Source organism: Haplochromis burtoni, unplaced genomic scaffold (assembly GCF_018398535.1).
Source record: "Haplochromis burtoni strain Fernald_Lab_line unplaced genomic scaffold, NCSU_Asbu1 Contig_335, whole genome shotgun sequence".
NCBI lineage: Eukaryota > Metazoa > Chordata > Actinopteri > Cichliformes > Cichlidae > Haplochromis > Haplochromis burtoni.
The window spans coordinates 546,229-565,444 of NW_024582696.1; the positions used below are offsets into that span (position 1 = coordinate 546,229).

At 40.8% G+C, this 19,216-nt stretch overlaps 1 protein-coding gene across 3 annotated transcripts in view; it reads right to left on the minus strand.

The window, feature by feature from the left end:
- Positions 1-1,727: 1,727 nt before the first annotated feature.
- brd4 (bromodomain containing 4) overlaps positions 1,728-19,216 on the minus strand; it is a gene marked incomplete at its 3' end in the record, with an annotated part of 31,410 nt that continues 13,921 nt past the window's right edge. For 2 of the 3 annotated variants that reach the window (XM_014340073.2, XM_014340071.2), the window contains 16 exon segments: positions 1,728-1,933; positions 2,052-2,182; positions 2,283-2,433; positions 2,532-2,638; positions 2,744-3,538; positions 3,787-4,188; positions 4,281-4,376; positions 4,538-4,860; positions 5,246-5,469; positions 5,554-5,784; positions 6,154-6,282; positions 6,370-6,750; positions 6,879-7,219; positions 7,597-7,732; positions 7,827-7,964; positions 8,946-9,327. In XM_014340073.2, the coding sequence (XP_014195559.1) occupies positions 1,728-1,933; positions 2,052-2,182; positions 2,283-2,433; positions 2,532-2,638; positions 2,744-3,538; positions 3,787-4,188; positions 4,281-4,376; positions 4,538-4,860; positions 5,246-5,469; positions 5,554-5,784; positions 6,154-6,282; positions 6,370-6,750; positions 6,879-7,219; positions 7,597-7,732; positions 7,827-7,964; positions 8,946-9,173 (4,019 nt within the window). 3 annotated transcript variants of the gene reach the window in all.

Below are 19,216 nucleotides of genomic sequence, written 5' to 3' on the forward strand. Positions count from 1 at the left end.
CAAAAAAAAAAACCCCCAAAACAAAACAAAAATGTAATCTTTTCACTTACAAGAAACAAAACAGAACACATAAAGATCAGTCTTCTTCACCAACTCAGACATCTGGCAGTTCTCTCAGTGTCTCTGCAGTCTGTCTGAACGTTATCAGTGGGATGTCTTCACGCTTGTGGTTACCGTTGTACCCACAGACACACACGCACACACTGTAAAAACCAAGTGTGAAAAAGGCAGCGCTGCCATCAGGGGTCCGCTTTTTTCCTGTTACGCGATATCAGCCAGGTAATGCTAAATATCCAGGAAAACGACATCCAAAACTAAGCGACTCGTCCCCGTGTGATGTTTGTGTGTTCAGTCCACGTGGGCAAACCAAGCTGTGACCGCCCGTCCAGTGTTTGTACTCAGTCTCAACAGGGCCCGTCACATATACGTACAGTCCGTGTCCCTCTCTGCTGCATGATCTCCACATTCTTACTTTAGAGGAGGTTTACATCTTTTTTCTCCCTTTCTTTCTTTTTTCTTTCTTTTTTGCAGTTTTGTTTCAGTTGCTCTTCTTCTCAAAACAGGTTCTCCTCAAAGATAGCCATTAAGTCACTTTGGAAATTCATGTCAATAGTCGCTGCCATCTGTAGAGAGAGAAGAGAACAGCCATTATTGTTTATGTTCAAACAGTTCACTACCTTTTGTTTTACATAGCTCAAGACCCCCACAGATCCCAGAAGGGTTAAACCTAGAGAAATCATCTCACCGCTTCCCGCCTCCTTCTCTCTTGCTCTCGGAGGCGGGCCCTCTCTCTCTCTTGGTCTAACTGGTTCTGTGTGGTGAGCTGAGGCGGTGTGGGAGGTTGAGGAGGCTGCTGAATGGCGGGAGGCTGGGACTCCTGCTGCACCGACTGCTGCTGCTGCTGCTGTTGCTGCTGCTGATGTTGTTGTTGTGACGGGGCTTGAATGTGTGGCTGCTCAAGACGTCTGCGAGGCTCATCGTGCATCCTTCTGCTTTGCTCCATGACCTCCTCTTCATCCCGACCTCTGGAAAGCAGAGCAACAGCAATCAGTCAAACGCTCAGCATGTTGCTGAAGGGGGTTCATGGCTACATAATCGATGTCCTCACATATACATGTGGTGCCCTGCTGGGCCTCACACAGGACACTTAAAGCCCACAAAAACAGGATCATCACAAAGATTACTACAAAAATATATTTATTTTTAAAAAGAGGGTGTTAGGACCCTTATTATTTACTGGACTATTCCTAATTCATGAGCAGTTCAACATCTACAATAGATGAAAAATTAAAAGCTCGTTCAGTGGCCTCTTGCATGAAAAACATCAGACAGAAGTGGAGGGTCGACAGGCTCATGATTAATGATATTCCATGATAACCTTGTCAGATCTGATCATTTTTAAATCAATTTCCTCTGCTACTGTTCCCTTTCAGTACACTTTAATCTCTGTGGCTGGTGCAGTCACAGAATATGACCACAAGAGGGCATACGATATCTTTAAATCCAGGAATTCACACTGTGTATTAAACATCAAGCAGCTCAAACAGATATTTGCAGTCATTCAAATTCATTGAATGACTACACATTGCTATACACAGTTAACTATAATATACTTTATATTATTCTGTCATGACTTTTTCAAGCAGATATACAATAAATACGGGACACGAATCTCCTCAATCACTGCTGCTTTTTGCCCCTTTTGTATTTGTTACTGACGATCTCACCGTAGTTTGTCTTGCTCTCTGCGTAGCCTGTCTTTTTCTGCCTGCTCAGCTTGGGCCTTCAGGGCCTTCTCCCTCTCCTCTTTCTCCCGAGCAGCACGACGGAATTGTTCAAAACTGTCACTCGAGGATTTCACTGCCGATAAGGGCGTAGACGTGGATTTTTGTGCCAAACTGGCCCACGAGCCCATATTCTTCAGTTTCACATCCTGAGGAACAGACACAGAGAGATCAAATCAAAAATTCTGGTAGGTGGAATCCTTTTGGGCTACAATCAGATGTATATAGAGGTATGAGTTACTTTTATAAACTGACTCTTGCACCCACCTGTACCTTTTTGGGGGCAGAAGGAGCCTTGGACTCCTGCTTGAACTTCTCCTTATCTTGCAAAGAGGTGGGTGGCCCACTGGGCTCAGCGGAGCGGATGACAGGTCGCGAGCCTTCCATGGACTTCACATCTGCTCAACACAAGAAGAATCAATATCCTGCACAGTTTCTTAATTCTTAATTTCATTTTGGGGGGAAAACATTAAGGAGAAGTAGTTAGGGAGCTCTTACTCTGTTGGCTGTGGCTTGGTTGACAAGGCTTGCTCTCAGGATGTTTATGATGATCTGGTCTCATTGCAGGATTAAATGGCTCCCCTCTCATCACTGGTGATGGAGGAAGTTTCTCCTCTTTTAACACACCTTGGGTCCCAGGGGCCCTTTGCTGCATGGCAATCAAATTGAATCAAAGTCAGACCTTATTCGAGCCTCGAACTCTGCCTCAGTTAAAAACAGTTGCCAACCTGACAGAAATGTTCTCACCTTTTTAGGCTGCATGTTGTGAGGCGGAGACTGGTGCGACACAGGTGGATACTGGGGAAGTTGGGGAGAATTCATCATGAGAGGGGATGGGTTGTCTCTCATATGACCTGTAAACAGTAGAAAGGGAAATAAGATGTCTGCAAACATGATTCATTTGGGAAAAAAAAAAATCCAGGTAACAAAATATTTCTGTCCTATTTCATTCGACCAACCTGTGTTATAAGGGTCAGGCTTGGTCGGGCGAGGGGAGGGCTGCTCTTGCTGCTGCTGGATAATCTGTTGTGTTTTATTGGTGGGCATGGACGCTTTGTGTTGTGTTCCCTGGGACTGAGGAGGGAGTATGGGACAATGTTGGTAGTTCACTTGCTGCTGTTGTGGTTGCTGTTGTTGCTGCTGAGTATGTTGCATGTGGCGGGCCTGGTGTAAGGGCATCTGTTGGGACAGCGTCTGATGTGACGGGGCTGACTGAGCCTGGGACTGAACAGGGTGCTGGGCAGGAGCCAAGGTAGTCTGAGACGAAAGCTGAGATTGTGTCTGAACAGACTGCAGGAGTGAAGTCTGTACTGGTTGTTGCTGCTGCTGACGAGCCTGCTGGGTCTGACGCGGTTGCTGAAACTGCGGTAGGAATAACTGGTTAATTGGCGTTGTAGACACTGGCTCTTCATCATCCTCCAGCAGCATCTGGGGTGGCTGAGAAGACAACAAGCCTTGGGGTGTGAGTGTTGGGGGGGATATAGGCCGCTGGTGCAGAGGCTGAGTAGAGTGAAGAATCTGTGAGGGGAGTTGGTGCTGTTGTGGCGGTGGTGGTGGTGGTGCTGTTGGCTGGGGCTGAGGCAGAGGCTGAGGCTGGAGCTGGAGCTGCTGCAGAGGTGGCTGTTGCTGCAGAGGTGGCTGCTGCTGTTGCTGCGGCTGCTGAGGTGGCGCTGGTTGCTGAGGGGGTTTGGGATGAAGAGGGGCTGCCTTGTGACTGGGCCGAGAAGGCTGCTGAGGCATGGAACTGTGTAAGGCTAAGGGTAGAAGACGCAAAACTTTATTAGCGTGAATTTGTTGGCAAAAATACAACTTTTAGTATATGTGCTCTATTGGAACATAGGTTTAATAGAAAAAAAGTGAACTAGTGGTCATTTTGTAACCTGCATTACAACTGTAGGATTCCGTAGAGGAGAAATGCAGTTGTAGCTTCAAAAGCAATAGCAACCTAGATAGTTATCAGGACTAGAGTCATCAAACAATTGGCTTCTACATAAAACCTTACCTGGAGATGGGAGGACGGAATGCTGGTTGAGGAAAGGATGTGTCTCAGGGGACACTGGCCCAGCAGAATGAGTGTTGAGGTGAGAAGGTGCAGGTGACGAGGACGCGTTGCCTGTGTGGTGGGACATGTGCATGATGGGCTGACCAAAAGGTGGGAGGGAGTCAAAGCTCGTCTCCAGTAACTGAGAAGACTCGAGAGGAGCAACAGGGGGCGCCATGAAGCCTGCAGGAGATGGCTGGTGGTGGTGATGGTGCTGCTGTTGCTTCATCTGACTGCTGGACTGAAGGCCTGCAGCTTGAGACTGATGTGTAGCCTGAGCGGGTAGAGTCTGAATATGAGAATGTGTCTTCCCCTTCCCCTCCTTTACAGCATGGTTCTTCTTTTTCGGCTGTTTTATCGTTCCTGGGAAAATAAACATGTACAAACATAAACATTATGTAAATGTTTACATTTACATAATGTAAATCTGAATGCTCATATCTGGAGTAACTCACCTGGCACCTCCACTTCACTGTCTGAGCTGGAGCCACTGCTGTCTGAAGAAGATCCGGTCTTTTTAGAGGTAGCCATGGGCTCCATAGTCTTATCAACTACAAAACAATACACACGTTCATACATTTCCTGATTTCATAGTGATAGTAAATGGCATAATTCTGAATGTTTTCTGTCAAGACTAAGTTTTTTTTTTTTTTAAATAGATTTGGAGTTGGTTCCGATGTTTGTTTTTACTATAATTCATACACTGGCTTACCTGAAACCCTTTTCTTCTTGCGGAGGCAGGAAGACACATATCTCTCTAGTTCACGCAGAGTGGAAGGCTTTAGTGTCTCAAAGTCAATCTCAATCTCATCAGGGTTTGAATTTTTGAGTGAGGGCTCTCTGGACTGGATAATGTGTACTACACGGCCAAGCTTGTCACCAGGAAGCTTGTTGATGTCCAGGCTTAGCTGCCTCTTCTCCTCATAGGTCATAGGTTTGCACTTTTCCCCTGTAACTGATGACCCAGTGGCTCCCAGGTCATCTTCCAGACTAGGAACAGGCTGCAAGCTGGCAGGTTTCATCGTCTCCTTTTTGCTACAGAGGCAAAACACAAAAATTTACCAATGCTGACTAAGCTCTAGTAAATCAGTCACCTTTTCGAAATGGTAAAAACAGAAAATACATACCTACAGCTAATCAGTTACAGCTGGAGACTAAAACTCTTAACATGAATAAAACTGTCCACTCAAAGTTACCTAATAAGCTGGATTACAACAATCAACAATTAAGACTCATAATTTATAAGAAGATAAACTATGTAATAAATGTCATAGGATAACCAAGCCTCTTGGCATTTATTGAAAACATAACAATAAGCTGTATATAAAATGAAGAAAGGGTAATTAACAGATTGTGAAATGTCTGGCTGACTGCTTTATAAAGGTTTTGTTCAAGCTTTAGGAGACCGCTTAATACCCACCTGGGTTTCTTCTTGGGAACAATCTCTTTGTTGTTATTGTTACTGGTCTTAATCTTCTTAGACGGCTGCGAAAGAGGTGTAGCATCCTGGATCTCATCGACAGGCATGCTTCCTTTCCTTTTATGCTTATCCTTTTTCTTCTCTTTCTTTTCCTTTTCTTTTCTCTTTGGTTTGCTGGCTTGTGGTTGGGAGAGGGCAGCCAGCTGCTCGTGGACAGCCTTCAACTGCATACAGAAATTAGATCAGTTGTCAACAAAAGTTTTCAGGGTGTGGACAACAACTCAACTGAATTTTCTTAGACAACCGACCTGTTCCTGTAACTCTGCCAACCTCTGGGCTCTTTCCTCTTCAGAGTCATCAGTGGAAGACTCAGACTCAGAGGATGAGTCACTGGAGCTGTCCGAAGATGAGGCGACGTGGGCCAGAGGAGGCTGAGGCTTAACAGGGGCAGGGTGATGAAGTGCAGGAGCTGGGGCAGAAACTAAAGGCTTGCTCTCTGGTTCATCTGGCATCTTGGCAAAGCGCATTTCAAAAACATCCTACAAATGAAAAGAAGCAAGCATACTATCAAAATTGGCGTTTTACACACACATACATTAGTTGGGCAGGATACTAACATATTAATGACTTCTGCTCCCTGTTCAACTGCAGCATGTGAGACTTGATGATTTATTGCAGTGTTATTTTTTATTTGCTTTTTTTTTTTGCAGAGGAGCCCTGTATAAACTAGCAAATAAATCAAATAATTCCAAAACAAAAAATTAAATTCAGTAGAATGCAATCAGAGATCAGAACGGCAGCAAAACAGCCTCCCCTTATATTGGATACTTTAAGGCTAGTAAAACTCTACATTGATCAACTTTTTGCCTTGCATCTTTTTAAAAAATGTAACAATAGCATGTACGTACCTGTAGTTTGCGAGCCATGGCTACCACCTCATGGTCTGGAGGATTATATTTGTAGCAGTTGGAAAACATTAATCGCACATCAGCAGCAAACTCCTGGGGATCCCGGTATTGCCTGTTCTCCAGCTTGGCCTATTAAATACATCAAGGGTATTAATTACTTGCCATCAAAAAATGCCCCCTGTTTAGTTTCTCTGAAAATATGTGTTTTCTGCACACCTTAATGGTGCTGAGGTCCATTGGATGTTTGATGATATCATGATAATCATGTAGTCCCAGTGCATCCACATCAACTGGTTTGTAGAATGGCCAGGCATAAGCAGCATGTTTCTTGGACAGCATCTCTCTAACCAGACTGGCGCAATACCCCAGCTGGTCCTGTGGTTTGGGGCTATGACCTCCACTCGGTCCGCTTAGTCCCATCCCCAAGCCTATGTGATGCTGAGAGTCTGGAGCGTCCTTTTTAATCTTCGTAGGCCGTGCGCTCTCTCGCCTGGGTAGTGTCTTCCCAGACTTAGATTCTGCTGGCGATGACTCACTCAGCTGGTCATTTGCAGTAGGCGTTGTAGTGTCTGCTTTCCTTTTTTGGCTCTTTCTTGGCTGGATAGCAGTAAAACAAGAAAGGGAATTAAGCAGTTATTATATCTTATCTACATATGTCTGATCCAAGCATGGTCAAAGATGAGTCTTCATGCCCAAACATTCATCCATTTGTCAAGTACACTCACTTTGGTCATGGTCATGGAGGTCTGCAGCATGGGGGCAGTGCTCTGGATTGTTGCTGGGGGAAGAGAAGTCTGGGAAGGGGGAGGCACAGAAGTCATTACAGGAACTTGAGGTGGGCAGTCTGACTGACCCAGGGAGAATGGCGCTCCGAGCTGTGGTGCATGGCTGGATAACGCTGGGGGCACATGGCCTGCCAGGGCCTGCATCAAAGGCTGGGGAGGTAGTGAAGGCGGACCCTGCACTGGTCCTCGAGTTTGGAGCCCTGTTGGGAGGGCTGATAGGCCACGTGTTTGAGGAGTTGTTGACAAAGGATCCATAATGGCCCCGGGTTTCAAGTTTAGACCTGGATGTGAAAGAACAAAACGGTTGTTTTCTCATGAAAGTTTTAGATTAAAAGCTCTTCTTGCATATAGAATCAGAAACAAATATCAGAGTTTTGCACACTCTCTCTGGTCTCTATAATAATGTAGACCAAAGAAATGCCTATCCATGTGCACACCGAAATGTGCAGCCACACTGAAGTCAAATAGGGGTAACATGATTACTCAGAGGAAAGAAAAATGTTGATTCATTGAGTGCCTTTTTAAAAGGTGCATTTTCTCAATCCTTTAATATAACTCAACTGAAATAAATAAATAAAGAACCCTAAATATACAATCTTAAAGAGGAAAAACTAGGAATACATGCTAACTGGTAGAAATTAATTTTAGAGACCCATACCTCCCTCTCTCCGGCCTCGGCCACGTCCCTTTCCTGTCATGACAACAATCTCAGTTTCTTCCTGTGGCATTTCTGAGACTTTCTGGAGGAAAACCTTCTCTAGAGCCTCAGCCATTAACACTATATCATCGCCAGGCTGCAAAGGGAGAAATACAGTCTTAGTTCAAGTGGAACAACTTCAGAATTATTGCAATGTTATATTGATAAGGCTCTGTTGTACAACTATGTACCTTGTTGTATATGTAGCAATTGGTAAACATCGTGTTGAAGTCTTGGATACATTCTTGGGCATTCCAGTAGTAACTGTTCTCAAGCCTTTTCTTGATTGTTCCCATGTCCATAGGGGTTTTGATTATTGTGTAGTAGTCCTGAAATGGTTACAAATAAGTTGGTCAGAAAAAACTCAAGTGGAAACTCTTCAATGCAATCTGGTTCTTTACTAAAGTGAACCCCTTAACACCTCCTGTATTATATTTGGCACTTTTATATCATCATTGTCAGCCCCATCACGAAAAACCAAAATAAATTGCACAAACAAAAAAAATTTATTTAACTAATTTTAAAAAATGTCAGAAGGTTCAATAAATGTTCAATTTCTGGCAAACATTTCATTATTGTGGCTTGAGAGATGACTGATAATTAATAATAATAATAATAATAATAATAATAATAATAATAATAATAATAATAATAATAATAATGGATTGGATTTTATATAGCGAGATGCATATCATTAAACATGATTACTCAGGGCTTGGAAAAAATGTGGATTCATTAAACTTAAAAAAAGAAATGGCTTTTCAATTGGATGATAAATGTAATTAGATTGAAAAACAAAATAAATAAATCAACTTAAATGAGTCTGCCACAGTTTTCTGGGGACTAAATTTAGATCTTTATAGAGGTGCAAAAGGAGAGTGGTGTGCTGAAAGGCAAAGCAAAAGAATAGCATACAACACAGTAACTGTTTAATCCCAGTTATCTTGCTCTGATTGTTTTGTGGAAGCCAAAATTGTAAATTAAATTTAAATTCCATTAACTACAGATTATAACAGCTGAGGATGATATAATGTGCGTGTGTCTAATATGACTTCATACTGTGCAATGACAAATGCAACAATCTAAATGATAAAATAGAAATAGAAAAAAGAGCCCTGCTATTCTCAATCTTGCATATACATGCAGAGAACAGCTCTAGTCAGTTTGCCTGCATTTATAAATCATAAAAAAGTACAAATAAGTAAATACAGGACATTAGATTGTGTAGAAGCTGGGCTGATCTATGAGACATCTACTCGGTCCATGAAATCTTAGAGAAATCAAGCATTTTATGTTAAAACAAAGCTTACAGGCAGGTTGAGTTTCAATGCATCCACTGGTGCATGAAAAGGCCAGGCAAACTGGTGCTTCCACAGGGTTTTCACAACCACTTTCAGCAGGTACTGTAGCTGATTGGTCTGGCGCTTTGGCCTGTTGGGATTGATGTATTCTGGGGGTGGGGGGTTACACTGTTGCTGAACCTGCCCCTGGCTGCTGCTGCTGCCCGACATCTGCGCTGTGTCCAGGCCGTCACCCATTCTGATAAGGCAGGACCTGGGCTCGGGCCCTGGAGCTGAAGCAGGGGCAGGGGTAGAGGTAGTGGTGTTGGCAGGACACCAGTTTAATCTTGGCCCCGGCACAGACTCCACTGACAGAGCACTGCTGATCCCATTGCACTCCTCACTGGACTCTCTAAAAACAGAAAAGAAGAGTAATTAGCAAAACTATAAACAAAGTCTTTGCTAAACTAATGATTTTTGTTACACAGCCAATAACATTTTACATTTCAACGCAAAGTTTAGTTAGACCCCTTATACCATGTTTACAATCAAATAAATAAAATAGCTGCAAGGCTAGTGGTATACCGGCCATTTAATCACAACACAATGAGTTAGTTTCTTCTATCAGTTGAAAAAATGTCCACTTTGTCAGCTCTGATTGTGAGTAGAGGATGAAACATGCACTGTAATGTTTACACAGTCATATTAAAAATAAGACAAAGTTCCCAGTGATGATTTCATTCAGAAAATCTGGCCTTGAACCAGAACACACTGTTGGCGGGGTGAATTTTTTAAAGATCCTTCATAACTGAATATGTTAAATACTTTATCTACTTTGGTATAATAGGGAAGAATTAGTATTAACTGTAATTAAATGCTATGACAGACTTGGTAACATGGAAAAAAGCAAAAGTAGTAACTGGTGTTGCAGATGTACATTAAACTGAAGCTCTCCCTGGCTTCCAGTCTTTGTTATATAGATACTTTTGGCTAGTTTAAATGTACAAATGATTACAGAATTATAAAAGCCTTCAAAGTAAGACTACACAATCCTCATATTTAAATAGACTGTGAAACGCACAGTTCAACCCTGAAATGCAGAAGGTTTGCCTTCAAAGTATTGCAACAATGTTTCAAAACTTTTACTTTAATTTCTGGTTCGTGTCACAATTTTTCACAAGTTGTGCTACCACTCAGCAAGCAGTTAGCAAGTATTTACAGACAAAAATTAATAACAACAGCCAACTGTGGAAGTCTTCTGGCTACCAAAGCAATTATTCAGTTTTCTTTGCATTCTTTGCAACCCAGCAACAATTAGAAAACTCCAAGAAGCATTGCCAGCAATGCATGTTTTTCCTTAGCAAAGAGTGGTTGTATCGTGTCCAATATGGCAGACATTCTTAAGCCATCTTCTAATGTTGTCAGGATATATAAATCTCATATGAACTAACGTCGTTAAAAAGTAATAATAAACAAATGTTAGAAGTACCCTTCCTTTAACTTAATGGTATCATCTTATTAAGCTACACCATATGATTGTTACAAATGCATATACAGTTTAATATGGATTTGCACCCTTCCTTATCCCGTACCACCATCAGAATCAGAATACTTTATTGATCCCTGGGGGAAATTATTTAAAAATACAAGTCACCATCCACACATGGTGAGGGGACGGGTTGTGACTAGAGTTTTGTCCAATGTGAGAGTTACTGTGATATTATACTCTGATCTACGGGTACTGTTCACAGTAATACTGGAATAATGTTAGGCAATGATAAGAAAATGAAATATCGCGATAGAATATGGGTAAACGCGCATGTGCAGTGCCTTTGTTTTAATACGCGCATGGTGGAAAAAGCATGGCGGCAACGGAGAATGAGAAGGGCGAAAGCGGATCGTTGAATGAAACAGATGAACCAAAAATGGTGCAACTTCAGTGGTATGGAACTGGTTTGGCTTTCGTCCATCAGATACACACCAAAGCACATTTTTTGGTAGAGCATGCAAGCAGGCCGTTTTTATTACCAAACTGTTTTTATGTGGTACATGCTGCTCAAAAATCTGTCAAAAAATGTTTTAGTACGACTTTGCTAAGCTACGAAGCCGCACCGCTTGATGGATTGTTGGAGCATTATGGCTACCGTAGTCAGGAACCTCGCGGAATGATACGTACTGTGCTTCAACATAATATTACCGTATTGTGTGTGGATAACCTCTTTTTAAATTTTGTGGATATCCTGAGCATAACCATGTATAATATGTCGGCCAGTTTCCACTGGAAATGCCTTTTGGTTAAACTGTCAGCAAGAAATTTGCATTTGCACATGTTTATATAACTTTAAAGCAGATAAAACAGCTGCTTGTTTAAGTGAAAATACATTGATGGTTTTTTTTTTTTGCACTAATAAAGTTGCGGAGTTGTAAAGTATTTTGTCTTGCATCAATTAAATCGGCAGTTATATCGTTATTGCAAATTTTCAAATGTATATCGTGATAAATATTTTTGGCCATATTGCCCTGCCCTACTCTGAACTACCCAGACACAGAAAATTGCACCTTTTTAACCTGGCACAGTTCTTGCCTTTTCTTTTGCTCTATTATTTTCTCACTTTTCTTTGTATCTATTTTTGAGGTAGATAAGTAAATTGTCCCTGACTATATGTAACCATGGCAGCAACAGACGTAATGTAAAATACACCTAGATCTGCAAATCATTGACTAATCTACTGGGGATTTTGTCAGCATAAGAATTGACCACATGATTTAATTTCCTTTATGGTTTCAAACTGTTAGTTCAGTGAGTATTATGACATAGTTCCACCAACTCACAAATTTTCCTCTCGACCGAAAGAAGAAACACTACTCAAATGAAAACCAAAAACGAACTGTCTGAATTTTACCATAACAGTTTCTCTATCTGTTAATAGAAATGTTATTTCCAAAAAGATATCACAATCAGATGCATTAACTCATGATTGATCATAGAAAGTGTATATTATGGCGTACTATATAAAATAAGAACAGTCTACTGATGTGAATTCAATAAAAATCATAAACTGTTTCAGTTTTGTTTTTGTGTGTGTGTTGTTGTTGTTGTTGTAGTAGATCTTTTGTTCCCACTCTGTCTCAAGACCTGGGAGTGCTTTTGGATGTGAGTGGGCAGGGGTGGAGAGTAGAGGAGAATTAGCGTCATCTGGCAGCCGAGGGACTGTGTGTTCCACCGCACGCTCAGTCCTACATAATGTACTCTCTCCCAGGCAGTCAGGGACATTACATTCAAATTACACACAAAGGCTGTTAAGACAACAGTCCAACTAAAAACCAATCTAGACTAACAGAGTAAAAATACAACAGCAGCAGTATTCTGGGGGAAAAATACTGATCATCAGATTGTGTATTCAAGCTTTCCAGTCTGATACTCTGAAATCCGCCTTCAAAGATAAACACATGCACACACACAACTATATGGATCTGTGACTAATCTCATTCTTGGTGAGTCACTTTCTGAGAAGGAGGAAGCAGTTTGCACACCACATGATCACTGTGTTGCGCCCCCCCCCAGAGGCACTAAAGCACAGTGGAGAATCTGAATAACTGCCAATATGTTGAATGACCACAACCAATAACACATAAAAAAGAAGCAGTTCTGGTCCAGGTGATATGGTACATTTGTAGCTGGAGGCAAAAGTACCATACCCTGTGAATAAGACTAAATAAAAACAAATTTAAAATAAACAAAGCCACAGAACTTGTCTAGACTCAGCACACCGATGTGCAAATCAAGCTAAGCAGGGATTAATTTACTAAACACTAAAATACAATTTGTTTGTCAAATGATCAAAAATAACATGAAAGGTTGTGGTAGACAATACACGATAAAACATTATATCACAATATTCAAGGTCATCTCCAAAAATGACACCTGTGATGATGCAGATACAACTTGTGCACCGCACAACTTGCAGAACACATTTTTGTGTTCTGCTTTAGTGATTGTTGGACAAATCATCCTTTTTGTGCATGATTTCAGTCTATTGACTATCAGATGCCATTCCTGACTAATGATGGAAACCAGAACGAAGATCAAACTTATTGTCATGGATATTTTGTACACCAAAAGCACATGCAAGCTTTTTTTCTGCACTTTCTACACTGTGCTCAGAGAAAATAATGTTGCAATGATGCTGAAAACCTTTGGAGACCTCTCTCGCCTCTCTTCCCCCAAGAAAATTATATGTAAAAGTTTGCAGTTATTACAGCATTATAAATACTGGCATAGTTGTAACGACTATTATGTTGCTTTTTTCAGAATCAGTATTATCTTCAGCTACAGTACACTTTTATGTTTGCATCAGCCTTCATACAATCTCAATCAAAAGTTTAAGACCACTTGAAAAATTGCAAAAAAAAAAAAAAAAAATCATACTTGATGCAAGAGTTTCCATGAGATGAGTGGGAATATTTCTCTAAGTGGTGAAGATGGCCGCACAAAAGGCATCTACTGTCTGGAACTGTTGTTCATTTTTGTAAACTTCCCCTGTCATCCATACCTGAAGGTTCTCAATTAGATTTAGATCAGGGGAACATGCAGAGTGGTCCAAAAGACTGATTTTATTCTCCTTGAAAAAGTCCCTTGTCCTGCAGGCACTGTGTACTGTAGCACTGTTAAAAAAAACCCAGGTGTTATCATACAGACGAGGGCCCTCAGTCATGAGAGATGCTCTCTACAACATTTAGAAATAACCAGCAGCTGTTTGACGGCCCTGCACCACCTGAAGTGCCGTTGTTCCACTGAAGGAAAAAGCACCCCAGACCATGGCGCCCCCTGAAATGTAGGGCGTAGAAAACATCTCAGGTGGAATCTGCTTTTCATGCCAGTAACGTTTGAAATCATCAGGACCATTCAAACGGTCAGTTCTGTGGCGTTCAAGAAGACACGGCCTTTGAAGATATTTTTTGTTTTTGAAGCCCTTCAGTTTCAGGTGCCGTCTGATGGTTATGGGGCTGCAGTCTTTATGGACAGCCAATTAGATCCTCTGGCTCAGTGCTGGCAAAATTTTGGGGGGTCTTCCACTTGACGTTTTTGTTCCATAACCCTTAGGGTCATTTAAGAAATTCCAGTAGACTGTCTTACTGCATCCCAGCTCAGCAGTAATGGCACATTGCGGGAGACCTGGTTTATATAGCTCAAAAACCCGACCACGTTCGAAAAGGGAACATTTGTTTGCTTTTGCCATCAGAACGTCATGACAGTGTGACTACATGACACAAAATGACAATGAAGCCTCATTTTGGCACAGATTTGGCCTTTTAAAGGCATGTGGTCTTAAACTTTTGATCAGCTGTAAAACAGCCTCTCTCAATGTTGTTTTTAATAAATTGCATGCTCAGAAAAATGTTTTGTCTCACTCCCATTTCTTAATGTTGTATGTTGAAACTCTGCTTGGAACCTTGTTAAGATCCAATCAAGCAAAATATGAATGTTTGCCATTTTTCAAGTGGACTTAAACATTTGACTGTATATGTCTAACTGACCTCCCTATCAGGGCTGAACATAAGCTATGATCACATGAACTCCACTCAATCTGAATTTGCTAGATGATCACTTGTTCTGTTGTCACGTTAAATCAGAACGATCTGACATCACACAGGTCAGAAGACAGTAAGCAGGTTAACAAAGGTTAATGCCCAATTTGACTGCATCCAGCATTTGCATGCATTCCTGTGAAATAGTGTCTTTGAAACCTAAAGGCTGCAGTGAAATTGGCTGAAATGTTTTGCCATCTTCATTTGCAGAATCATCTAGCTCAACAACATAAATGAAACACCATTTTAAAACATTGGCTGTAGTCTTAAATTTTTCTCAACAACACCTGGGAAAGTTTAAATCAGAATCTGAATACTTTATTAATCCCGAAGGAAATTAGTGCTGTCTACGACTATTTTTCTTTCCCTGTCTGGCTTTAAAAAAACACAACAGTATCACTAGATGTGTAGAAAATCGCAAACATTAAAAGAAATATTTAAATCCGAAGACTGAAGATGCCTGGCAGACTAAATGTCACAGGAAAACAATTAGCCTAGTAAAACCAGAATAACAACATGTGGGTAAGTTATCTGGACATCAGAAAGATCATCTTAGATATCCTGTTCTGACTGTCATCATGACACATTTACAATCACTACTGTAAACAGGTGGGTGTTATGTATTTGACAATTTGCCAAAATATCTTCTCCTCTACATGCTAATAAATGAACATTCGTCTTATATTGTCTCATGACCTTTTTTGGATACTGTCAAGAACAATCAGTACAAATGTGTCTACTGAGAACAATATCATTCATGTTTATGTCAAACAGGTAAGTATGTAGATTTCTAGTTATTGCATTTTTTCCAGGCCTGAGCTTTTTGTCTACATCCTTACTTATTACTACAAGCGCATTATAATACAATGTTTCCAGGAGATGTTCTGAAAGCATAAATGTCATGTAGATCTCTTCACTCAAACATTGCAGAGAGCAACAAGCCTCATCTCTAGTGTTTTTAAAAGCTCCTTCATTTCACCTTTCTTGGCATCTCCAATTCACCTATATTGGTCAATTTACCTAATATTGAGTATTTTGTTATTTAATAACCGTGCAGTGATTTGGTTTTTGGCCTGCTGATCATTTGCACTAACAGAAACACAACATGGACAAGGTTTGCGGTCTTTGCAATTTAGAACACCATAAATGCTGTTGACAAAATACTTAGGAAGGAAACCTGTTAAACCTGTTCTGTCTGGTTCCCTTCATGTTTTAGGAAGTAACCAGTAAAAGTGAACCGAGTAAAACGAAACTTTGGTTTAATACATGTAAAAAAAAACAAACAACTTTTCCAACTACATAACCGTCTTTAAAACATAAACAACATTAAACAGTTAAATAGTGTTTCCCATAGATTTATATTCAATTTATGGAGGTGAGTATTTGCATATGTGACCAGTGCAAACGGAGGTGCAGTTGCTCTCTTAAGTGAATTATCACTTCCGTTTACAAGTTTCTATGCCAAAAATAGGTGTAAAGTTATTCGTGAAAACTATGTAACTGAACAACATTACAGGCTATATATTCAGTGAGCCCCATCCTGTAGGTGAACTCCAGCTCCACAGTCTTGGACTGTAGTAGTGGTCATTCTGCTCTGCAGCCTCAGTGAGTTTGGTGTTGCAGCACTTGAATCAGTTTTCTACCTGTTACAGGTCCTTGTTAGACTGGGGTCTAGCTCATAACAGATCTCAAGAGCTGAACATGAACTGTAGTCCATGACAATTGAGTTGGAATCAGTCTAACTGCAGGATGAGATTGCCACAACAGTGTCAAGCAAACCTGCCATTAGGATAAGAGGAAAGTGCTGAGAGTACCTGGTTATCAGCAACTTAACATTTAAAATATGAGCAAAGGAGATTCTCTACTAGTAAACTGATGAGTTGAGTGCCTGTTCAATGTATTTGCAGAGTAAATATTTATTTAAAAATATGCTACATCAATTTCCCCCCATCCTTACTGTATATAAAGCCAATGACAGCACTCGCACAATATCTTCATGATGAGTGCCAAGTTTATCATATAAAAATGTAAATAAATACATCACTTTTATCAGTGACTATTTTTTATTGATATCTCTGTGCAGAGGGATTCCACTATTTCTCACAATTATTTGCGAAAGTTGTGGATCAGAGGACAGAGGACACCATGACTTGAGGAACCCTCCGATCAGTACTCTCATTTGTATACATAAACATTTTAGCTTGAAAGTGGGGGACTAGAGTGCAGCATTTGAGGCTGATTCACAAATTTTTAGACTGACTGCGGCTTAAAGGGAACATTAGCCAATTCTCCATTAGTCTTCTCAAGGTTTCAGGGTTTTCCATTAGGTCATGGAACCTGGTTAGCGGGGTTCCAAGCGATCCAAAATGAAGTGACTGAAGATGTCACATGCCACCGATTGGCTGGTCAGTGGTGTCACTCCATGAGTCATGAGAGTGTCTCGTTCACAAAAATCAAAACCGCCATTTTTGAAACCTGGCAATGAGGGAAATGGCTCCAAAAAACAGCGCCATGGTCCCAGAGTCTGACGAAAAGCCACAGACAGAGCGGTAGGTATACAGCTGCCTCGACATCCACCTTTTTTGTAGCATTCGTATCAGATATTAGAAAGTCACAAGTTGATCAGCAGCATTTATATGATTGACGATTATACACATTAGGTGGTATTCAATTGGGATGGAAAACCAGTCGATCCAAGTAGGTAAATGGAAAAGGGGCTATTGTGCGCAGGTGTACATATGCCTTGTTTTTGTGAGTGCCTTTTCCAGCAATTTCTTTTTGCCCTCACGTGTTTTAATTTGGATGCTACGCACTTCAAATAAATTACATGCAAGACAAAGTTGCTTGCTCAGATTTTATTAATATTAAACTGCACAAATATTAGCAAGCACCAATTCACATTCAGTTTGTCTCTAAGAGAAACTTATATAACAAGTTTGAATGACCTGCTGTGATAATTTAACAGTAATATTTGCATCTAAGATCAAGGTTCCAAAAGTCCCCAACACAGGTCAAGAGGCTTGCTTCCTGTGGCTGCATGGTTTAGGCCTGGAATAATAGTTGACTTTTGACCTGGACCACAGACTGCTGTGGAATTTTTTTTTCTTGAGAGGAAGTGGTTCTGGTTACTGGGGTGGGGGTTACAAATCTCAAGTGAGGATATCTAGTCCTACATATAGCATCACCGACTGTCCTACATAGAAGCAAAACACAATATAGCAAGACATCAGTGCTCCCTGTAAAAATAAGCTATTAATCATTCATGTATAAGGTTAAGGAGGGGGGGGGGGGGGGGGGCGCTGCCCCAGGAGTTCGAATGATGGCTTATGTTGTCTGAAAGCATGAAAATAAATAATTAATTGAACCACACTGACAAAGCCAACAGCACAATTTCCCTGCTTACACACCAGCCTTTTCAGCTCCTCTTCAGGGAGGAGCTCCACCCTAATGCTACTGTCTTGACAGTCGATTTTCAAGTTTGTACTGATTCCACCTATGTTTTTATTTCTCGGGTCGTTAACACTCTTGTTGCATATGTCCTTTTATTCCCCCTCTCCTTTCGACTGGTAAGACAAGAAATGTAAGTGTACTTTTGTTTTTGAAACTCAACATGGGTTTAGTCAGTTTCAATTTTAGCCCTTTCCACTAGTGCTTGCTTGGCTTGCCTTGAGTTGACTCAGTTTTTAGGGTTTTTCATTAGGTAGTAGTACTTGATACCTGGCCGGGGTTCCAAGCGCTCTGAGACAAAATGTGACATCAGACTGAATGCCACCAACTGGCCAGTTAGTGGCGTCACTGATGAGTCATTAGAGCGACCCCTTCACAAAAATCAAAACTGATAAGTTTTTAAACCTGGCAATGACAGAAATGGGTCTACACAAACCAGCATACTGGTCCACTGGCTGTGTTGCTATAAGGACACCAAGCATAAAAAGGTGGTACTTGACTGTAATCTAAAACAACCAAAACCAAGAAGAGTAGAGTCAAGCTCAGTACGTACATGTGGAAAAGAGGCACAAATATAGTTGTTATTATTTTGAAAGCACTGATGTGAAAAACATTTATAAGGTAATGAGTCATCCATGAATTAAGGGTGTTTCTGATTGTAAATCCCATCTTGCAAGGGCAAATACTTGTCCCAGTGGGCGTGCGATCACCACGTGAAATTTACAGGTGCAAACAGGGCTCAGATGGCACCAGACATGCACGCATCAGGCTGTGTACAGCAGCCTCATAGTGAGCAACAAAAAGCCAACTATCAAGAAAAGCACTAGAAGAACTTACAGTAAAATTATGCTTGATTAATAATAGTTAAGAATAAGATTGATTATAAAAATGTATGTATTAATCCTCATGGTACACCAGTGGGACAAGAAACATACCAAAATAAACTTGAAACGCTACAGCATATGACAGGAATTTCAATTTCAAGGTGTTGAAGCAAAGAAAAAACAAATTTTGCCAATGTTTCTATGGGAACAATTCAAGACTTCTTGGCCAATGCACTGTATTTTTACTCTTGATACCTCCAAATCCTAGTTTTCGATGACTATCAGTAACCACCCATAACCTGTGCTACTTCAGTTTCATCACATATGAAAGTCAAACAAAATTTGTCTTTGTTTACATTTGTTCTATGGAAATTTGAAACAAAAGTAATGACTTTTCAATAATTCAGTGAAAGGTCACACATATAAAAAAAATTCCCCCTG